This window comes from Kryptolebias marmoratus, linkage group LG3 (assembly GCF_001649575.2).
Source record: "Kryptolebias marmoratus isolate JLee-2015 linkage group LG3, ASM164957v2, whole genome shotgun sequence".
Classification (NCBI taxonomy): Eukaryota; Metazoa; Chordata; class Actinopteri; order Cyprinodontiformes; family Rivulidae; genus Kryptolebias; species Kryptolebias marmoratus.
Genome location: NC_051432.1, coordinates 25,276,193 through 25,295,128, shown reverse-complemented (window position 1 = coordinate 25,295,128; position 18,936 = coordinate 25,276,193). Strand labels below are relative to the sequence as shown.

The 18,936-nt window shown below is 42.2% G+C and overlaps 1 protein-coding gene across 1 annotated transcript; it reads right to left on the bottom strand.

Annotated features, from left to right (window-relative positions):
* Positions 1 to 5: 5 nt before the first annotated feature.
* Positions 6 to 18,238, bottom strand: dok7 (docking protein 7). The gene is made up of 12 exons (XM_017417003.3): positions 18,093 to 18,238; positions 17,931 to 17,976; positions 16,842 to 16,924; positions 15,809 to 15,959; positions 14,055 to 14,255; positions 9,864 to 9,983; positions 7,043 to 7,150; positions 5,291 to 6,171; positions 2,904 to 2,958; positions 2,552 to 2,695; positions 2,238 to 2,444; positions 6 to 1,617 (listed from the first exon to the last, which is right to left on the bottom strand). The coding sequence occupies exons 1-12, from the start codon at positions 18,144 to 18,146 to the stop codon at positions 1,478 to 1,480; spliced, it is 2,190 nt and encodes a 729-aa protein (XP_017272492.1). The 5' UTR covers positions 18,147 to 18,238; the 3' UTR covers positions 6 to 1,477.
* Between the last annotated feature and the right edge of the window lie 698 nt (positions 18,239 to 18,936).

The following is an 18,936-nucleotide window of genomic DNA, read 5'->3' as shown; positions in this document are numbered from 1 at the left end:
AAAAATCTGTTTCTCTTGAAATAGTCACAGAGTCTTTGCTGAAGTCCCAAACCCACATGAATCGAGCTGCTGGTGGGTGTTAGAGCTGGATTTTTCACACCTGCATGGGAGCTGATCTAAAACCCATGCTGTTGATAAAAAAAATAATGAAAAACTGGTTATTTTTCATTTCAAATCTCTACTCCAGCAGATTAAACCACAAAGTGTCGGCTAAAGTGGGTACAAAGACAAGAAAATAATGTGCGCAGCCAAGACTCAAACCATGGCCGCGCAACTCGCAGGTCATTTTGGTCACAGATCAATGAGAGTGTAACGCTAAATTCACTTTTTTTTTTTAGTCAACCACAGCCCAGTGAGACAGGACCTGAAGTAAAGCTGCTGTTTGTCTCACTCGTATTTACAGGACCGTGACAAAGTATTCATACTTCTTGAACTTTTCCACGTTTTGTCACGTTACACACAAACTTCAAAGTATTTTACTGGGATTTTAGGTGGTAGAACAACACAAAGTGGTGCATATTTGTGAAGTAGAAGGAAAATGATATGTCTTTTTTTTCAATATTTCTTTATAAATAAAAATCTGGAAATGACTTGTATTCCATCTGCAAATCTTTTCTGGTCTCTCTACCAGCTTTGTAAAAGATCATCAGTGAACTCCAGTTTTAGTCCCATCACAGATTCTGGTGGATTTAGGTCCGGACTGACGGGGTCTCGAGTCTTCTGCAGCTTCCAACTGCACCATCAACTCTGAGGACAAACATCCCATACAGCATGATGCCGCCACCACCATGCTTCACACAGGGGATGCTGTGTTAGTTTTCCTTAACGTTTTGCAATAAGGCCAGAAAGTTTAAGTGTATCGATTTATAACCTTAGCCTGCTTTAAACTTCCCTGACCTGTCTGGTGTTTTCCTTGGTCTTCATGATGCTGTTTGATCACTGATGTTCTGCAGCAAACCTCTGACACCGTCACCCAACAGCTGGATTTATACTGAGGTTAAATTACACTAATTTACTAATTAGGTGACTTCTGAAGGCAGCTGGTTTCACTGGGTTTTAGTTAAAGAATCAGAGTCATTTTTAGGTGAAAATATACTAAAAATAAATTGAAAACCTCCTGCCATTTAAGGTCCAGCACGTAAAATCCCAGTAAAGTAGTTTGAAGTTTGCGGTCGTAATGAGACAAGTTCAAGGCACATCTTAAACATCAAAACATCAGTTTGTACCAATACTTAAAAACAATCATCTTTAAAAGAAAGAAAGGAGAATATTCCCAAAACTCAACATAACTAAGTGTCATGCAAACACATTCCTGGAGTAAACTGCAGGAAACCACCGTTACAGTCAGACGACAGCAGCACAAAGACCTCCCACGGTTGCGTTTTTCATTTTCAGTGGAATGGATTGCTTGTGGGAATTTGTGTGTGCTGGTGAAACTGTGGGTGTGTTGGAGGAAAGAACCTGCAGTGTCGCAGAGTCAGATCGGTGGCCCTCGCCACCTGCTCTCCAGCTGAGTCAGCCTGTCCTCCTCTCTGCCCTGAACATGCTCCGCCCCCACTCGCTCAGCTGTTTCCATGGCAGCCATGTCGAGGTGGCCGTACCTGATGGAGTCCTCTTCTGTTGGGGGGGGAACGGGGAGGTTTCATATCTTTTACTGACACACACATCCAGAGTGGTGAAAATCTGCAGTGATCTGTTAGACTGAGATGTTTTATTTGATGTAATTAAACGTTCCTCTTCCCTTTTGTATTCACGTCTTTGAATTTTATCAGGTTTCAGCTGTTGTAAATTGCTTTTTTTACTGCAATAAATTGCTTTATTTTAACTTTTGCAAATACGTGTAATTATTCCATTTAAATCAGGCACTAAAACAGAAACAAATTAAATTCTTCAAAGAACTTTTTTTCAAATTCCCTAATCTACATTAACAAATGAATAAGTTGTAAAGCTTTTTTTTTTCTTGTTTAATGATTAAAACCGTGCAGGCAGCCTTGAGGATCTAATGGTAAGCTTCAGTAGAGCAGACTGAGAGAATAATGAATAAATCAACCAGCAGCTGCATAAAGGAAACAGATGTTTCATATTTCAGTTCTGCTGTCTTCAGCCTGACATTTACTAACGATCCCTGATGAATCCGGAGTCACGTGCTTCTCATTCATTAAAGGAAGAAGGCGAGACATGCTGAGCTACAAGTCTGGAAAAGAAAACCTGATCTGGATCCCTCTCAGGGCTCTTACCGGGTCTGTAGAGCTGCAGGGAGTCGCCTCCCACCACGCTGTAAGAACTGGACACAGGAGCCGGAAGACGTCTCTGCAGGTCCAGCTCCGGGAAGAGCAGCTCTGTAGTCGGACCGTTCTCACGGCTCAGGGGGATATTTACATAATTAACAGTTCTTCTTCCACTCTGACGCCCATTTTCAGCTTCATGGGCAGACGGGAACGTAGCTGAAGGAAAAAAAAACACAAAAACAAGTTTTGTTTTCCGTGTTGTTAAAAAAACTTTATTTTTCTTAAAAAAATAAGAATGTGACAGAAATGACTTTTCTTCCCACATGCTGATGTTGGCCTGAATGTGACCGGAGGAAGAGGAGGAGGAGGAGGAAGAAGAGGAGGAACAGTGGGCCGTGGAGAAAGCAGCATTCTTCTCAGACATCTTAGTTTCCCAACATCGTCACTGTCACGACGTTTCTCAGGGTCTGAGAACAGATTGTTGTTTTAACATCAGTGTTTCAGCAAAAGTGTTCAAATCATTTATTCAAGTAATAACAAATATGGAACGTTCCTTTTCCAACATACATCAGTAAGAACAGTCAAAAATATTTGATTTTTTTATGGATTCATAAATCTGCAAACATTTAATCCATCTGCGTAGAAAAGCATTTTTATGTTGTACTCCAAACTCACCTTGTGTAGCTGAAGTAACGGTTGGAGAAATATCTGTAAATGAAGAGCTTTTAACCTAGAAAATATAAGAAAAAATACTTTATTTTATATACTTTAAATCACCATCTAACAAACATAAACGTGTGTTACTGCTTGATCAATCAAACGAGTCAGACCTTATAAATATCTAACATTTATCTGTAAGAATGTCGTTCAAACCCTTAATGAGTCTGAAAAATAAAAGCTGTGCACTCTTACTTTATGAATTTTACATCAGACCAGTTGTCCCCCTTTCATGACAAACTCAGCCGAAGGGAGAGGACACAAATAATCTACTAGTTTTCTGCTCGACCAGCGGTGTAAAGCTGTTTGTTGACTTCTCCCCAGAAAGAAATCAGAATTGGTGAAAACTCATCAGCAGACCTGAGCTGGAATCACAGAGGAACCCACCGCCTCAGACACCCAGTGGCTCTTAAATCAGAATTTAGGTCGATTTTAAAGTAAAACCACATTTTTTGATGGCTCTCACTTAATAAAAGGCTACAACTACACATGCAATCACCGTTACTTGGGTTGAGCTGCTAATAGTTAACATGTAAAGCAGCCCAACAAGCCAGGAGAGCACTGGGATGAGAAAAGCTGCAGCCGAGGTCAATTTAATTAACTTTCCTCACAGTCGAACAGTTCGAGCTGAAGGTTTAAGCAGAGATGTCACAGAATGAGACACCTGTGTCGTATTTCACTCTCAGCTGCTACCACAACAAATTAGAGCTTGATATCAGTGAAGTTTATTGAATTTTTATGTTTTCTGAGGTCAGCTGGTCATCTCGAACTGAGGTGGCTCCAGATATTATTCAGCTGTAGACGAACATTCAGTGATTTTTTTGGGGGGGGAAAGTTTTATTGAAATCCATCATGAGATTTTTTTGCAAACAGGCAGACAGAGCTGAGTCCTAAAAGCTGATGCCAAAATGTTAAACAAAGCTCAGAATGTGTTTAGGGACCATCTCAACTACTACCACACCAAGTTTTAGATCAATATCTGTTAAATAATTGAGTTTTAGCCAATTATAGCCGATATTTTGTGTTTTTAGGGGTTGCTTCGCTGAACTACAGACAAGCAAACACACATTATCGCTTTTCCCTCCAGCACAACGTTCAGTCCTGTTCCTGGCTGAAAGAAAAACAGATCCCGACTGAAGAGAACATCTGTCCACAGGACAGCTTCAGAGTGAATTACTGAGGAAGAAGAGGAGGAGGGCTGCTTCGAGGGCACGAGGTGAAGAAACGAGAGCTGAGAGGCAGCTTTCGAGGTGGCAGACACGAGACAAAAGGGCGGCTGCCTCCGACGACATTTTCTCCTCCTCACAGCTGCTAATAACCCAACCAGCTGGGGCGTTAGGAACTCTCGTCTAGTTTATCTCGGCAGATACGACTGGTGGCGTCAGGATGCTTCAGAAACGATTCTTTAAAGGAAAGTCGGTTGTGTTTCGAGCAGCGGGGCTCTCTGAGGGTTTCTGTTGGCTTCATCACCACTCATGTACTTCGTCTGTCACCCTTTGGCCCCCTCATCTTCACACACACACACTCCCACAAATGCTGTTGAAAATCAGAAGGCGGGCTGTTTCTTCTCCACTCTGATGATAATTTTCCCGCGGTGATGAAATATCTTTAGTTTGAACGTGAAAAATCATAAAAAGACATCATTCTTGTGTCTTTGTTAGCAGCATCAATAAACAAGGACTGCACCTAATCACTTCATTTTTAGTTTAGTTTTATAACATCCAGGTAGAAATATAGAAATGAAGATAAATTTGGTGTGGTATTAGGGTTGACTCTGTGATCAGTTAAGGAAATTTTACTGAAACTCAATCATTTAATGAGCATCTACAAGTGATAAACATCCAATTCAAGATGGCTACCACAGCTAACTGACATCACTCAACACAAAAACAGCTGCAGCTCACTCAGTTTTACAGATATTAAAGTAAAACTCGATGTGGTAGTAGCTGAGAGTCATCCTCAAAAAACTGAGTCTGAGATAACCCATCGTGTCATTTTTTTCAAAAAGCGAAATTTAAGAACACTACAGTACTTGAATATATTAGATACTTTAGAAAGATTTTGATGAAGTGTCTCAACATCTCTGATTCTTTCTTTCGTCTCCTTTAAACTTTGAGGAGCATCTGTTCCTCATCAACTCATCAGAGCTTGTTTATTATAATCCTAACAAATAAACAACTCCACCGACGTAAAAAACAACACTTTATGGATTTTAGCATCATTAGGAGAACATTTTAAAACATTTTGGTTCATTTTATTATTAATTTTTTATGAAAATGTTGGAGCAAAAGCCAAACTTACAACAGGTGTTTAAAGTCTAAAAACGGGAAAATGAAAAAAGGTACCTGTGTTTCTCTGTAAGCCAGGCTCACAGGGACCAGCTGGTGTTTGGGTGTGGATCTCCCATCACCGCCTGCAGACGCCGTCCTCTTGCCGCCCGCGGACGCCGTCCTCTCACCGCCCCAGGACAGCGAGCGCTGCATCATCTCCAGATGCTGAGCCCTCACATCTGTGTTTAACATCTGTCCCTGACTATTACCTGCATTCTCACTGCTCCTGCTGCTCAGGTCAGGTGTGCCCCCCCGGGCAGGTGTGCCCCTCAGTGTCAGGGCCTGAAGAAGACTCCTGGGGGTGTCATACCACCATCTGAGCAGGCTGGGGACCTGGTACTCCTCACTGTGCCGACAAGACACTAGAGAGCCACTTCTGGACAGGCAGGCCTGTGAGGAGGCAGGACTGGGCTGAGCAGGTGATGGAGGGGGGCTTGGGGGAGGTGCAGGGGGAGGAGGAGGAGGAAGGCTGACTGCTGAGCCAAATTCCTCCCCTCCTCCTTGACTGGCCATGTCCAAACTCCCAGTGCATGAGGAGTAGCTCCCAGAGTAGGACGACTGGCTGCCTGTGGCGATCCCAATCCCGCTGTCCAATGAGCTCTGCCGCCCGCTGTCATGGAGGCCACGGGGGCGGAGCTGGGCGGAGGACGGACGACTCCCGGAGTCCCCCGACCCCGAGCCCCCCATTACGGAGCCATAAAGCCGGTCGTCTGACCTGGTCAGGGCTTTAAGCGTGGACAAGCTGGACACCGTCTCGTCGGGGCGGAGCGATTTAACCGACGGCTCCATCCAGAACGGAAGTCTGCCTCCGTAGCTCGTTTCTGACTGACTGGACGAGGAGCTGGAGATGCTGCGGTCGTCCCCGGCAACAGATGTGCTGCAGCTGTACGAGGAGGCTGAACAAGAGGAGAAAGTTAACAGAGCAGAAGAAATGAATTCACTCGGCGCTGAAAGGTTTGCTGTCTGTCAGTGCATGTGTCTGTTAGCAAAATATCTCATGACCCAGTGAATGGATTTTATTGAAGATTTCAGGAAATAATCACTGGATGTACATCTACAACTGCTTAACATTTGGAGCCAACATAAAAATGTCTCTAACTCAGTCGATGTAACAGATATTAAGCTCTATTATTTGTGTGTGGTAGTCGCTGAGAGTCACTCACAATACATCATCTGAGTGTTTGACCAAGGAAACTTCATTATTTTCTCCTCTGTCCTCACGCTGTAATCACCTTCCTGGTTTTACTCGATGTCTGTTCACCAATTTCCTGTTTATTGTCTTGAAATCAGTTATTAGTCTCCAGTTTTGCTCCTGAACCTGTCTCCTGCCTGCCTGCCTTCGTTTGGGTCCATTCCACCTCGACTCTGTGACAGCGTGTAGTTTAATAATTGTCATTTACTGCAGCTTCCACCCAGTGAAAGCATAAAAACTCATATTTTTCTTCCCAAACTTTTACAGAGTTTGAGGCAGGCGGTGAAAAAACATGAATCATGGGACCTCTGCCTACAGTGAGCTTCATATTTCTGACTAACACATGCACATACCCATGACACAAACTTCCCCAGACTGTCAGTCCCCATACAGAGATGTGATTAAACTTTCAGGACAAGTCCTGCCAGTCCAACTGGGCGGATTGATGATGAGCGGATTAATAATTCATGGCAACATCTGATCTGATCGCCTCCACATGATGCGCTACGCCGAACTACAAAATGCTAATGAGTGACGTGTCGGCCGATGAAGAGAAGTTTTCTGGCTTCGTTCACCTGAGCTGCTCGCCAGGCTGCAGTGAGACAACATGCTGAGTCGTTTCTCCAGATCAGAGGTCTCCTGGCTGATCCGTTCTTCTGCTGAAGCTGGGTCTGCATGGGGATCTGCAGTTTGCACAATAAATACACAACAACATTAGTTATAAGCTAACAATGCACTTAAACTTTAATCTCAGGTTGATTTCCATCCTCAGTCCTCAAACAGACATGAATAAACACAGAGGATGCTGGGATGTAGGACAAACATAAACACAAAAACTCCACTGACTGATTTATCTTCTAAAACTGAATCAATACAGATTTTTTTTTCCGGCTTGATCACATACATGTATGAGGGAAAACATTAACTACTTCTGAAAAGTCATAAAATTAGTTTAAAGACAAAAAACTAAACTAAAAGTCATAAAATTAGTTTAAAGACATTACTTATTGATTTCAATTTGTTCAAAAAAATGATAAAAGTTATCATTTTTATCATTTTAATAAGCTTTGGTAAGCATGCCTTATTACCATAAACACTTCAATGCATGTTCTATCATATAAAGAGGTAATAACTGGTTCTGGACCCACCTGAATCAGGTTAATGTTAAACAAGAAATCCCTCAATCTAACTAGAACTGACTAGTCAGTAAGTAAGGAAGTACTTTAAACTTTCTTTATTTGGTGCCTTTTAAAAGCATTTCATTCAAGGGCACAAACATAAAATAAATCAAGGTAAAATAAAAATAAAAGCAATAAAATAAGCTGAAATAAAAGTCAGATAAAATAGAATGCGACCCAAATGTCACTTCACCTTGTCATCCTAATCTCTTCTACTTAAAAACAACCTTCACAGATTTTTTGCAGAATGTCTCATTCACGTTTGACGTTTACTGAACAAAAAAACAAAACAAAACTGAAAGCAGTTCAATGTGCAAAAACGTCATTAAACTTTTTCTTTTTTTTTATATATGAAAACTAACCATTATGGCTGCAGAAGTAAAAACTTTAATGTTTTTTTTTTTTTTTCAGCTCGTCTGCAGTGGGTGGGAGCGCATTTCCAAAAGTTCCAAAAGTTTTAGGTGCCTGAACTAAATGTTTAAACATGGATTCAGGGTCCACGTGCTGCAGCTGGGAGTGGGAGCAAAGGGGGGAGGTGGTGTTTGTCCGTGAGCTCACATCGCAGAAGGTCCGTATGTTTCTGTTCTGGTGTCAACAACCCGCCCCCTGGACCTCCTGGACCTCCTGGATCCCTGCCTCTGATCTGTAGCTAATGCTGCAGACGCTATGTGAGGTGTCGGCTAACGTTCGCTAACTGAGGCGGTTAATTTTAGCCTGTGCTCAGCGCCGAGCGTCGCAGGGTTCAGATCCGACTGACAGGACGAAATGTGGNGGGGGGGGGGGGGGGGGGGAGCCCAAACTAAACTAAACTTTTTACTTCACGGTTTCTTCCCATCAAAGCAACAAAATGTTTCTAATTAATAATCAACTCATTTCAGATATTTTCTTTTTGTTTTATATACTCCAAATTTGCTTTTAATTGAAACCAAAAGGCTAATAAAAAGGTTTCTTGTTCTAATAGGTGATGTGAAGGTGGTTCAAGCCCTGCAGCATGCTGGGAATTTTATATTTAAAGATGTCAAACTCAATCCCTCGAGGCCGCTCTCCTGCATGTTTTAGACGTGTTCTTGCTTTAAAACACCCGCTTTAAATGGACGACTTGTTGCTGTGCTCCTGGAGAACCTGCTGATTTGGTGAGGAGGTGATTAAACCGTTTGAATCAGGTGTGTTGGAGCAGAAAAACCTAAAACTCCCAGGACAGCGGAGCCTCAAGGCCTGGAGTTTGACACCCCTGATGTAAAAGGACACCTGTTGTGCTTGTATGACTTTTTTTTGCTGCTAAAATTATGTGGTTTTAAAAAAAGAATACTTGGTTGGTGAGAACTGATGTACAAAACAATGTGTGTTTATTCTTCCCTCTCACAGATGTTCGGAACGAATTTACCAGAAAAAACCCTTTTGATGCTCAAAACTCACACACTGTGTTTTTTCCCAATATGCAACATGAATCTGTGTTATCGCTGACTGTCTGCTTCCAAAATATCTCACGAACCACTGGATGAATTTTAATGAAGCTCACAGAAACTAATCATCATTTGTGCATCTACTGTGGAGTCAACTCAACTCAACATGGCTGCCACGCCCAACTGACCTTCAAAAACACAAAAAAAGGCTATAATTCAGTCCGTTTCACAGATTCGGACCTAAGATTTAGTGTGGAGACAGATCCCAAACACTCTGAGCACTGAACGATTGTTGCAAGATCTTTTCAGGCTATAACTTTGTCATTCTTTAACTTAATTTATTTGTTTAACCTTTATTTTAGGCAAGACATTAAGAAGAGTTTCTTATTTACAGAGTCGGCCTGGAGGAACTTAAAGGGGTAAAGGAAAAGGGGAGCAATACATTTCTCAACATACGATGATCTCAGTCTGAACCTGTGGCGTGAAAGGTGACGGGTGACATGCATTCCTTTAAGGAATGTTAGACTTTTATTTATAAACTTGTCATTTCCTTGGTATGCTGCATGTGCAACATAAGCTCCTGAGGCATAAATAAACAATATGATACAAAAACATGACCCGTTAATCTCCAGGGTGACCTGTCGGGGGGGGTAAAGCATGTTGTGTTTCTGTTAGCATGCCGCCTGACACATGCTCGCACTAAACAGGCCGTAAACCCTGATTATAGAAGTCATAAAGTCACATACCAAAAAGGACAAAAGGACTTCTACAAACGCTGCTGTGAAAGTCTTCATTTTGACCAGTTTTGCGCTCACCTGGCTGATTGGGTCGCAGGCCATGCAGCGCCCTGCTGGGGGCGATTCCCCGGACGATGCAGTCGAACAGGAAGCTGATCTGCTCTCCTTCTGAGCAGGACAGGAAATAAACACCGGCCCCTGGGAGACATGCAGACAGGAAATCACATCAGAGATGACCTAAAAACTGAAAAAGAGGAGCTGAGAAGTAAACCGTATGGAATAAAACCATCAGAAGCAGGAGAGAAGATCAGTGAATAGTGTTGTAGTGAGCTGTAAGGAGGAAGATGCTCTTCTTGAGGGAGGCTGAACAGTATTTACTGAGTTTCAGAAGGTGCGGCAGCAACAAATCTTTTTTTTCTAAAGGTTACACGATGTGGATCAGCTCAGCTCTCAGCATTTACCGCAGCCCACGCAGAGGTGTCTGCCAATGAAAACAGCAGCAGAAACGAACGAAAAAAAGAATCAAAAATAAAACATCAAGTCTTAGAAACGACCGAGACGATCATGAAGTCAGCTGGGAGCGGGCTGAAAACAGCTCATTCATGCAGAACTCAGTTCACTTACAATCAAAATAAAATCAACTAGAACGTTTAAAAAACAAAAACATACCTGATATCTGACACAACTTGACTTTATTTGCTAAACTTCTTATGCATCTAATGCATTAAAATATGCTTCTGAAGCAACGTGCAGCCCTTCGAGCTCAATAATCCAGTTTTAACTTGAATCTTCAAGGAGTTTAATGAAAATCTATTCAGTTCTTTAATCGTTTGGTTCAAAACCACCAATATCAACAATTAATCTACTGACTGCAGCATTTTCTTGAATTGTTTCTGAGAACGTTTTCTGAACATAATGAAGTCAGAGAAAACCATTTCTTACGCTCTGTGGCTTCAATTAATTCAGAAAACAGATGAAATTCCTGCTGCACTTTACTTTCTAGAAGTGGCTTTTTATACGTTAGCTCTTATTTCATGAAGAGACAACAAACTGTTGTATCATTTTTGTCTTTTTCTTTAAAGTTTATGACTTTATAACTTATTTATTTTCTTCCCTGACAGATAAATGCTTTAACTTTCACCCTCACAGTATGAAGTAATGAATTAAAACCTTTTCTGAGTTGAACAGTTTGCACAGCTGAGAAGAATTTATCAATCAGACGTTGTAACCTCTGAGGGTCGCTCACACTTTCACATCACCTGGCAGGAGTGCTGCCTGGTCGGATTTAACCCCTCGATACCTTCTGACTAAATATAAAACACAAACTGTCACACGTGCAACGACATAACTATCAGAGAGGTGTGAGGGTTTGAGGGACACGGAAAGACTGCCGAGCCAGCATGTGAGCTTAAAATGGCTTTTATCCGGAACCAGGAGCCTGAAGGCTGTCCAGACTCTGCGGTACACCGTTTTATTTCTGTGTCAGCATGTGTGCACTAAAAACACGTTTAGCTGTTTGTGCTGCAGGGCTGAAACAAACACATAAACAGAATAGGCCAGAAAATATCTGCCAACAGCGGCTTCATTATATCCTTAAACCACAGATAATTTGCATATGAATGTATAACTGAAAAGACTTCTGTCAGGTAAAGACTGCAGAATACAGCTGCCTACAGCCTCAGAGGACTGGTGGACCGGCTGACAGGAAGTCTGTGGATGTCACCACAAAAAGAAAAAGGTCGTATCGCTGTGTGCAGCTGCAGTATAAAGTTACTGCGTAAAGCTGCGTGGCATGACTGAGACTTCCTCCGTGGTCAGCAGAAGAAAATACGACCTGCGGGGAAATAAAACAGACGGCGGAGTCCACACTAACAAACAACTCTCAGTCTCTGTTTCCACCTTTGCATTCATGCACCAATAATCTGTTTTAAAAAGTCTAACGTAAGGTGGAAAAGATGTGTGCCTTCTAAAATTAAAAACCTTGCAATCTTCGAAGGAATGCCTGTCGCCCGTTGTGTGGTGAGAATAGAAGCTAGAGCCGTTTTAGTCAAACTCCGTTCCTCGGGGTCGGGGTGCATGTTTTAGACGTGTTCTTGCTTTAAATGAATGACTTGTGGGCGTGGTTCTAGGGAACTTGACGATTTGGAGAGGAGGTGATTAAACCATTTGAATCAGGTGTGTCGGAGCAGAAAAACCTAAAACTTCCAGGACAGCGCAGCCTCGAGGCCGGGAGTTTGACCCCCCCGTTCTAAATGATGTTCTCCACGATCTTATAAAACATCCCAGGATCTCACATGAGCCGTTAGCTCTCAGAGAATGTGTTGAGGATGACTCTCAGCTCCAACCACACCACATTTTAGCTCAACATCCATAAAACGGACTGAGTTGTGGCCATTTTTGTGTTTCCTAAGCGTTCAGCAGTTGTGGAGGTACATCCTCATTAAAACCTGTCATTAAATGTTTTGTTAAAGCGACAGAAAAACAAACACAAACATTATCGCCTCTTGCCTTCAGTGGCTGGCGGTGATGATAAAAAGGAGAAAGAAACATGATTACATGATTTGAAGATGATTAAAACTGGCGTGAGGAAAGATTTCCTCCACTTTTACTGAACTTTCTGAATAAGACAAAGAGGCTCCGATGTTCATTTTTATGACTTTCAAACTGCAAAACAGAAAGTTTAGTTTGCAGTTTCTTATGTAAAGATCGTGGATCACTCCCAATTCTTCTACTGAGCATACTGGCAGCTTTTAGTTTCATTTAAGTCTTTTAAAATTAAAAAATCTGCTCTCCGTTAAACAGCTGCTTGATGCTGAAATGTGTTGCATGTAGACCAAATACCAGTAAACACGGAAAACCGTAAACTAACCCTCCACTTTACTTTGAAGCCATGCAAGGAATGTAACATGCAGATTTCACTTCTGCCACACCGGGAGGGCCTCTGTCTGCTGCCCCCGGGTCTGCTGGGTAATTTGCTGATGAAAAGAAGAAGGGCCTTCTGATTGGACATGAAGCCAGCAGGCTGCTTGTGATTGGCTGAGAGTCTGGTCCTGGTATTTATAGAGGGCTCTCATAAGAACTTTGTAACCAGAGCCTGAAAACATGACGGTTATTCTTGTGTTTGGTCACACACACACACATACACTCTTTGGGAAAAAAACGGCATTGCAAGAGTGCAATCAGGAGCTCAAATGATTCCTAAATCTCTACAACAAGAGAGGGAGCAGAAAGTTTTCATATACCCTCCTCCAGTAAGAGAACACATCGGCTGTTAGCGGCGTAACTTTCTCCATGGTTTGAAACTTTAACCTTGGTCCAGACCCCACCCAGAGAAAACACAAAGCTGCCTCTCATTCCGAACATTCATGCCCAACATGAACGTGACATTCAAAAGATACCTCCACCCAGGCCCACGTGGAGGACACGCTGCCGCAATAAATCTCTTCTTTTTGTTTTAATCCGTTTGTGTTGGAGGGACACGTCTAGTTGCGCTGAAGAGAATTTAAATGCAGTTGTGCTAAAGTGATTTTAAACCATAAAAACAAACGTGCAGGTCCAAACTGCTGCTCAATTCGACTTTTCTACAAACATGTTTGTTGTGTGCTTTCGTCCTGTTTGTTACCAACATATCTAACGAACCGCAGGAGGAACTTGAATGAAACTAATCGTTGGATGATCCTCTACAACTGATGGCAAGATGGCCGCCACAGCCAACTGGCATTTCAAAAAAATATGTCAATAACTCCGTCAACGTTACAGACATGGTGCTAAAGTTCAGCCTGGTTGTAGCTCAGCGTCATTAACAGCACATACGCCAGGTGCTTCAGCAGCAGCTGTTGGAGCCAACCTCGCCCGTCTGTTAGCAAAATATCTCACGAACCACTGCATGGGTTTTAATGAAGCTATCAGAAAGTAATTGTTGGATGAACGTCAACAACGGATTAGCTTCTGGGGTCAATTCAGTTCACGACAACTGCCACAGCTAATCAACCTTAGCAAACACAAAGTTAAATTTACAGATACTGAGCAAATATTTGGTGTAGTAGTAGCTGAGAGTCAGCCTCAACACGTAGTTTGAGCTCGATCACATTTCAAGAGGTTCCGCAAGATAGCATGAAATAATCCAACATGTCCATGAGAAGGTTTGACCAAAACAGCTGTAACTTTGTTCCCTTTTTTTTAACACTCTGGCATAAAAGGTGGTGGGGTGCATGCAGGATTGCAAGGCTTTTAATTAGATTTAAGGGTTTCAGCCCACAGGTTACTTACACAATCCACAGCGGGTCCCCCCTTCGAACACGAAACCATTTGGCACGGCGCCGTATCGACGCAACGCCGACAACTTCCAGCTGCCGACGACGACAGGAGGGAGGCCCCGGGTCAGAACCAACAGGTTGTTGCACAGGTGGAGGGAGGCGGGGCCACTGTCTAGCTTTGTGCCCGGTTCGACATCGACGCCGAACCTGTGGACTGAAGGTGGAGAGGAAGAGACGGGGACGGATGAAAAAGTTTGAAAAGACCAAGCAGCGAGTTCCAGATTCCCGTCAAGCTGTAATAACTTACCTGGAGAGTCATTAATCAGAAAGAGAATCAGCTGCATAACAGGTGGAGGTGGAGCAAAAAAAAACAAAAAACCAAACAGATCCTCGGGGTCTGTCCCGTAAACAAACACACAAACACACGGAGTGTGTTGGGATAGCTAGGGTAATGGGCTCTGCTTGTCTTAATTAGTCATTACTGCGTTTGTACAGATGGCACATCGTCTGTCTGTGGACCCAAACTTTCTGAGTATTTATTAAACAAGTTTTAGGCTGACTTTGCACTTTACCTGGTGACCAGCTAACTTCTCTCTTCCCTCGACTACAGCAACGCTTCTTAACAGAAATACCAGCATTTAAGTGAAACTAGACAGTCCACGGGGAAGTTTAGTCTTGTGTTTCTGTTTGCGTGGTGTTTGTTATTCCACCACTCCTCGTCATCTGGTTCTGCCATCTACCCACACAACGGAGCCTCCATCAGACTGTTTCCATTTGTGGTTTCAAGATGGTGGAATGAGTTAACAAACGCTGTCAAAGCAGAGCTCGTCTTTCCAACTTCTGTACTCTTCTAAGGACTCGTCTCGTCTGTGAAAACCTCCATCCCATAACAGCTCAAACTTGTCCAACCACTCTCACTTTGCCTTTCTGTGCCTCCTCAACCTCTACTCCATATTTAAACAGATTTAGCACTAAATGCTCGTGTGCTGAATCTGGAATATTGTTTCTTGTTTGTAAGTTGCTTTAAATAAAAGCATCTGAAAATGATCAAATGCTAACTATGTGTTTATTATTCAAAAGACAGAAAGTGATCTTAAAATAAGTGATTTGTTATATCAGTGAAACGTCTCCTCCTGAAGGATAGAGCAGCAGCTCCTCATCAGTTTCAGACAGGATTTGTCCTGTTTCAGCTTCTAAAAAAAGTCTCTCATCAAACATTTTATCTGTGTGCTAAACTTGGACATTTTACATAAAGTCTGCCTCCTCCCTTCTGCTCGTCCTTCTTCATAAACGAGGGCGTTATGAAACCAAAAGAAGTACATTTTGCAAACTCATAGCAGTCAGCGTGATGGCAGAAGTCTATTTAAAGTCGAGCTGATTGTCTCTTTTCAAACTTACAGATAAAAACAACGTTTTAAAAGAATGCTGCAGCTGCTTATACCTCATCACCTGCTTTCTTCTTGATCAGATGTTTGAGACTAGAGTTCAGGGCTAACATTGTTTTCACATTTGTACAACAGGCCGATGAATAGTTTGTCATTTTTACAGTTAACTTCTGCACTACTAAATGTGAGACTTTTCATTCACCGCGTTGCTTGGCTTTCAACACAAATAAAACGACATACCAGCAGAGATTACATCTGCAGCTTTATGTTGCCTTCTGCTTTCTGTGGAGAAACACGGCAGAGACTAACTGCAGCTCTTTCATGCAGGTCGCCGTCACTTTCAGCACCTTGGTTAAAGTCTTAGAGCGAGCACAGCACTGACCTTCACCCAGGCTGTAGCGGAGGCGGGTGTCCCAGGCCAGCAGGGCGTCTCGGCTGCTGAAGCCCAGGACCAGGGAGTACGCCAGGCAGAGAATAGAGAGGGTGTAGGACACGCCATCGTACCCGGGGCCCGGCTCCACGCCACAAATCCCCTGAAAGGAGCAACTCACACTCAGACCTCACAATTAAAGATACAATAAAACTTTGTGTTTGATGACTTTTATAGAAACGCAATGAAGACATAAGTTTTTATTCCTCTGGTTTATACAAACTGGTCTCTGAAGAATCTGAGAAAATAATCTGACAAACTGACGTGTAGATATTTTCTAACCACTTGGTGTCAAAACAAACCATGAGACCAGAGCACAAAGGCAGCTTAGATATAACTACAGAAAATACAGTTTGTGTGAGAACATTAGCTAAAAGCAGAGAAATATAGAGCAAGTGTCAAAGACAACAATGTAGGAATTGAACGGCTCTCAAAGCAGATTTTTCTATTTTTAAAGTTAAATATTTATATGGAATATGAAAAGCATAAACATTGCAAGAGCCATAAGTGACAGCCTCCTCCTCCAGAATGAGCTGAATGTTTTGATTTATGATTGGCTAAAAAAGCATAAAGTTTGCAGAAGTTGAAAATAAAATAAAACCGGAAAATAATAGTGAGATCTTGTGTGTTTAAAAAAGTGCAAAATTTAAACGATATGATTTACAGAATGTTTTGCAAGCAAATAATATTAAAGAAAGTTTTCTGGCAACACTTGTACAAAAACCCCTTAGACGTGATTTTATAGATGATTAACTGTCCTGGTTTTTGCTGTATATATTTTGTATTTTCTGTGGTTAGATTTTGCTCTACATTTATCTACAGTAATGGTTTTTCTTTTGAAGTCTGTTCTTGTCCTAATTCCTTCACATCGCCTCAGACATTTTTGTAGGAAACACGAGTCTTTTCGCAGAAGTAAAAAGGCTGATTCATGAGTGGGAAAGCAGAAATCTGAAGCAGTGAGCCTTTGGTCTGCTGCTGAACGTACCTCCAGAGTTACATGGAGCCTGTCCTTCTGTCCGCCGCTTTTCTTTTTCTTCTTCTCTTTCCACACCAGCAACGTCAAGCAGTCTTAGGCGACACAAAGACAAACCTTTCAGACTGACAGACTTGTACATTAATCTGAAGTTAATTATCAGATTGATGGAGGTGTCACTGTTTGTTTTCCCCGCTCTGCACCCGTCTGTCTACAACGGCACATCATCTGTCATAACAAAGCCCCAAAACAATTAACTAATCCTCTGACACAGCTGGAAAACAAAAAAGCTTGAGTTACAATCGCACTCGAGCTGTGCAGAAGAGCCTTGACTATTCTTACAACTCCTGCCAGTTTCTTCAAGGACACGACTCTGTGGGTCGTATATCTCTACGCTGAACGATCCGGGGTCAACATCAACCTACAGAGCTGTCCAACCAGGTGTTCAGCAGCAGACTACAGCGCTGTTAGAGTTTCTGGATTTGGCATTTAGGATTTCAAATGATCTGAGTCAATTTAAAGGCCTAGACTTCCTTGAAGGAATGCATATCTGTTACTATCACAAAACTGAGTTAGAGCCATTATGGTGTTGGCTAATGTCGATTAGCTGTGGTGGCCATCTTGAATGGGATTCACTCCAAAAGTTGTTGAGCAGTAGATGCACATCCAGTGATTATTTTCTGAAGATTTCATTCAAATCTGTCCAGGGGTTCATGAGATTTTTGCTAAATGTACAGACAATTGAATACAGATGGGTAAAAACATTATCGCCCTTCGCCTTTGGGTCATAAACAGCTTCATCATGAGGAAACTGTTTTCCTACAAGGCAGGCAGGACTGAAATTTCCAAACTCTCCGGATCAACTCCACACATGTTGGTGTGGATCTGTTGCACTCTGCGGCGCGCAGCCAAGACACCAGTTGGCAGGTCCTGATTACTTTAATCACAGCACATTTAAAGGTTTTTAGAGCTGGATGCTAGTTAAAAACAAATTTCAAAAAAGAAAGGGAAAAAATCTGATCAGCGCTGGAGTGAAAGTGTGCAAAACTTGCTTCGGAATATGAAGAGCTGCCCGTATAAATAGAAGCAGTTGGGACATACCGGCGACGGGAGAAGGTTTCTGTAGAACAACCCAGCGTGTCTTCCACTGTGGAGAAGTTTCAAACACAACAAATCAGACAAATAGATCCCTCTGACGAGCCCGGGAGAACGGAAAAACAGATTTAAATCTTAAAATAAGGGAAAAAATCTGTTCAAATTAACCTTTTTTCCATCTCTAAACTTGACTTGTCCCTCTGCGACAACCGTATCCGTCATCTTCTGTCATGATTCCGAGCAGCTGTGTGTGTGTAATAGAGAGGGGGTCACTTTTCAAAATAGCCTTTACAGCCCAGATCCTGATGGCAGACACTTTCTCTCCCCCTCAGTCCTCCCCCCTGGGGCGGGGAGAGACACCAGCCTCCTGCCAACTTAGTACAGTTGTCATCCCACTTCAAGCGCTTATTGTCTGCAATGAAGCTAATTTGATTAAAAGGGCATAACTCACGTTCTTTTCACTTAACTCCTAAATATTTTTTACTTAGCCGGGTGTTAGACGGGGATTAATGTTTCCTTCTAACTGATCGGTGGAGCCTCGGTTCTGCCTGTGTAAATAAAGTTTAATTTGTCAAAGCTGGCAGGAGAATAGCAAAGAAAAACAAGTTTAAGAAATATAAAATAGATTTTTTTTTTACCTAAAATCACCAACAGTAATTATGCAAGACTCCCCATACAACCAAATAATGTTTTTTATTGTAACAGCATGATAATTCATTTGTGCATTTACCATTAAATGAGCAGCTAAAAAAAGGAAAAGCAGCCCAGCTGGATTTGTTGCCTCCCAGCAGGAAGGTCTATGTGCAATTTAATCTTCCTGTCACTGCTCCTCATGAAGCGCCGAAGCCTTTAAGGCTTAAATTAAATAACTGGAGGGATAAACTGTCCCGAAAACAACATTTCTCATTAAAAATCTTCATATGCCCGGGGTTGTCTTTGTAAATACTTTTTGTTTGTTTTTGTTTTGTTTGTTTTTAAAAGTAGCCAGTTTATTTTTAACACATGACAGAAA

Coding starts and splice junctions, on each gene's coding strand:
- dok7 (XM_017417003.3), bottom strand. CDS start 18,146: ATGACGGATACGGTTGTCGCAGAGGGACAAGTCAAGTTTAGAGATGGA. Junction 14,256..15,808: donor CCGCTACAGCCTGGGTGAAG/GTCAGTGCTGTG, acceptor CTCCACCTTCAG/TCCACAGGTTCGGCGTCGAT. Junction 9,984..14,054: donor GGGGACCCGCTGTGGATTGT/GTAAGTAACCTG, acceptor CATGTCTCCCAG/GGGCCGGTGTTTATTTCCTG.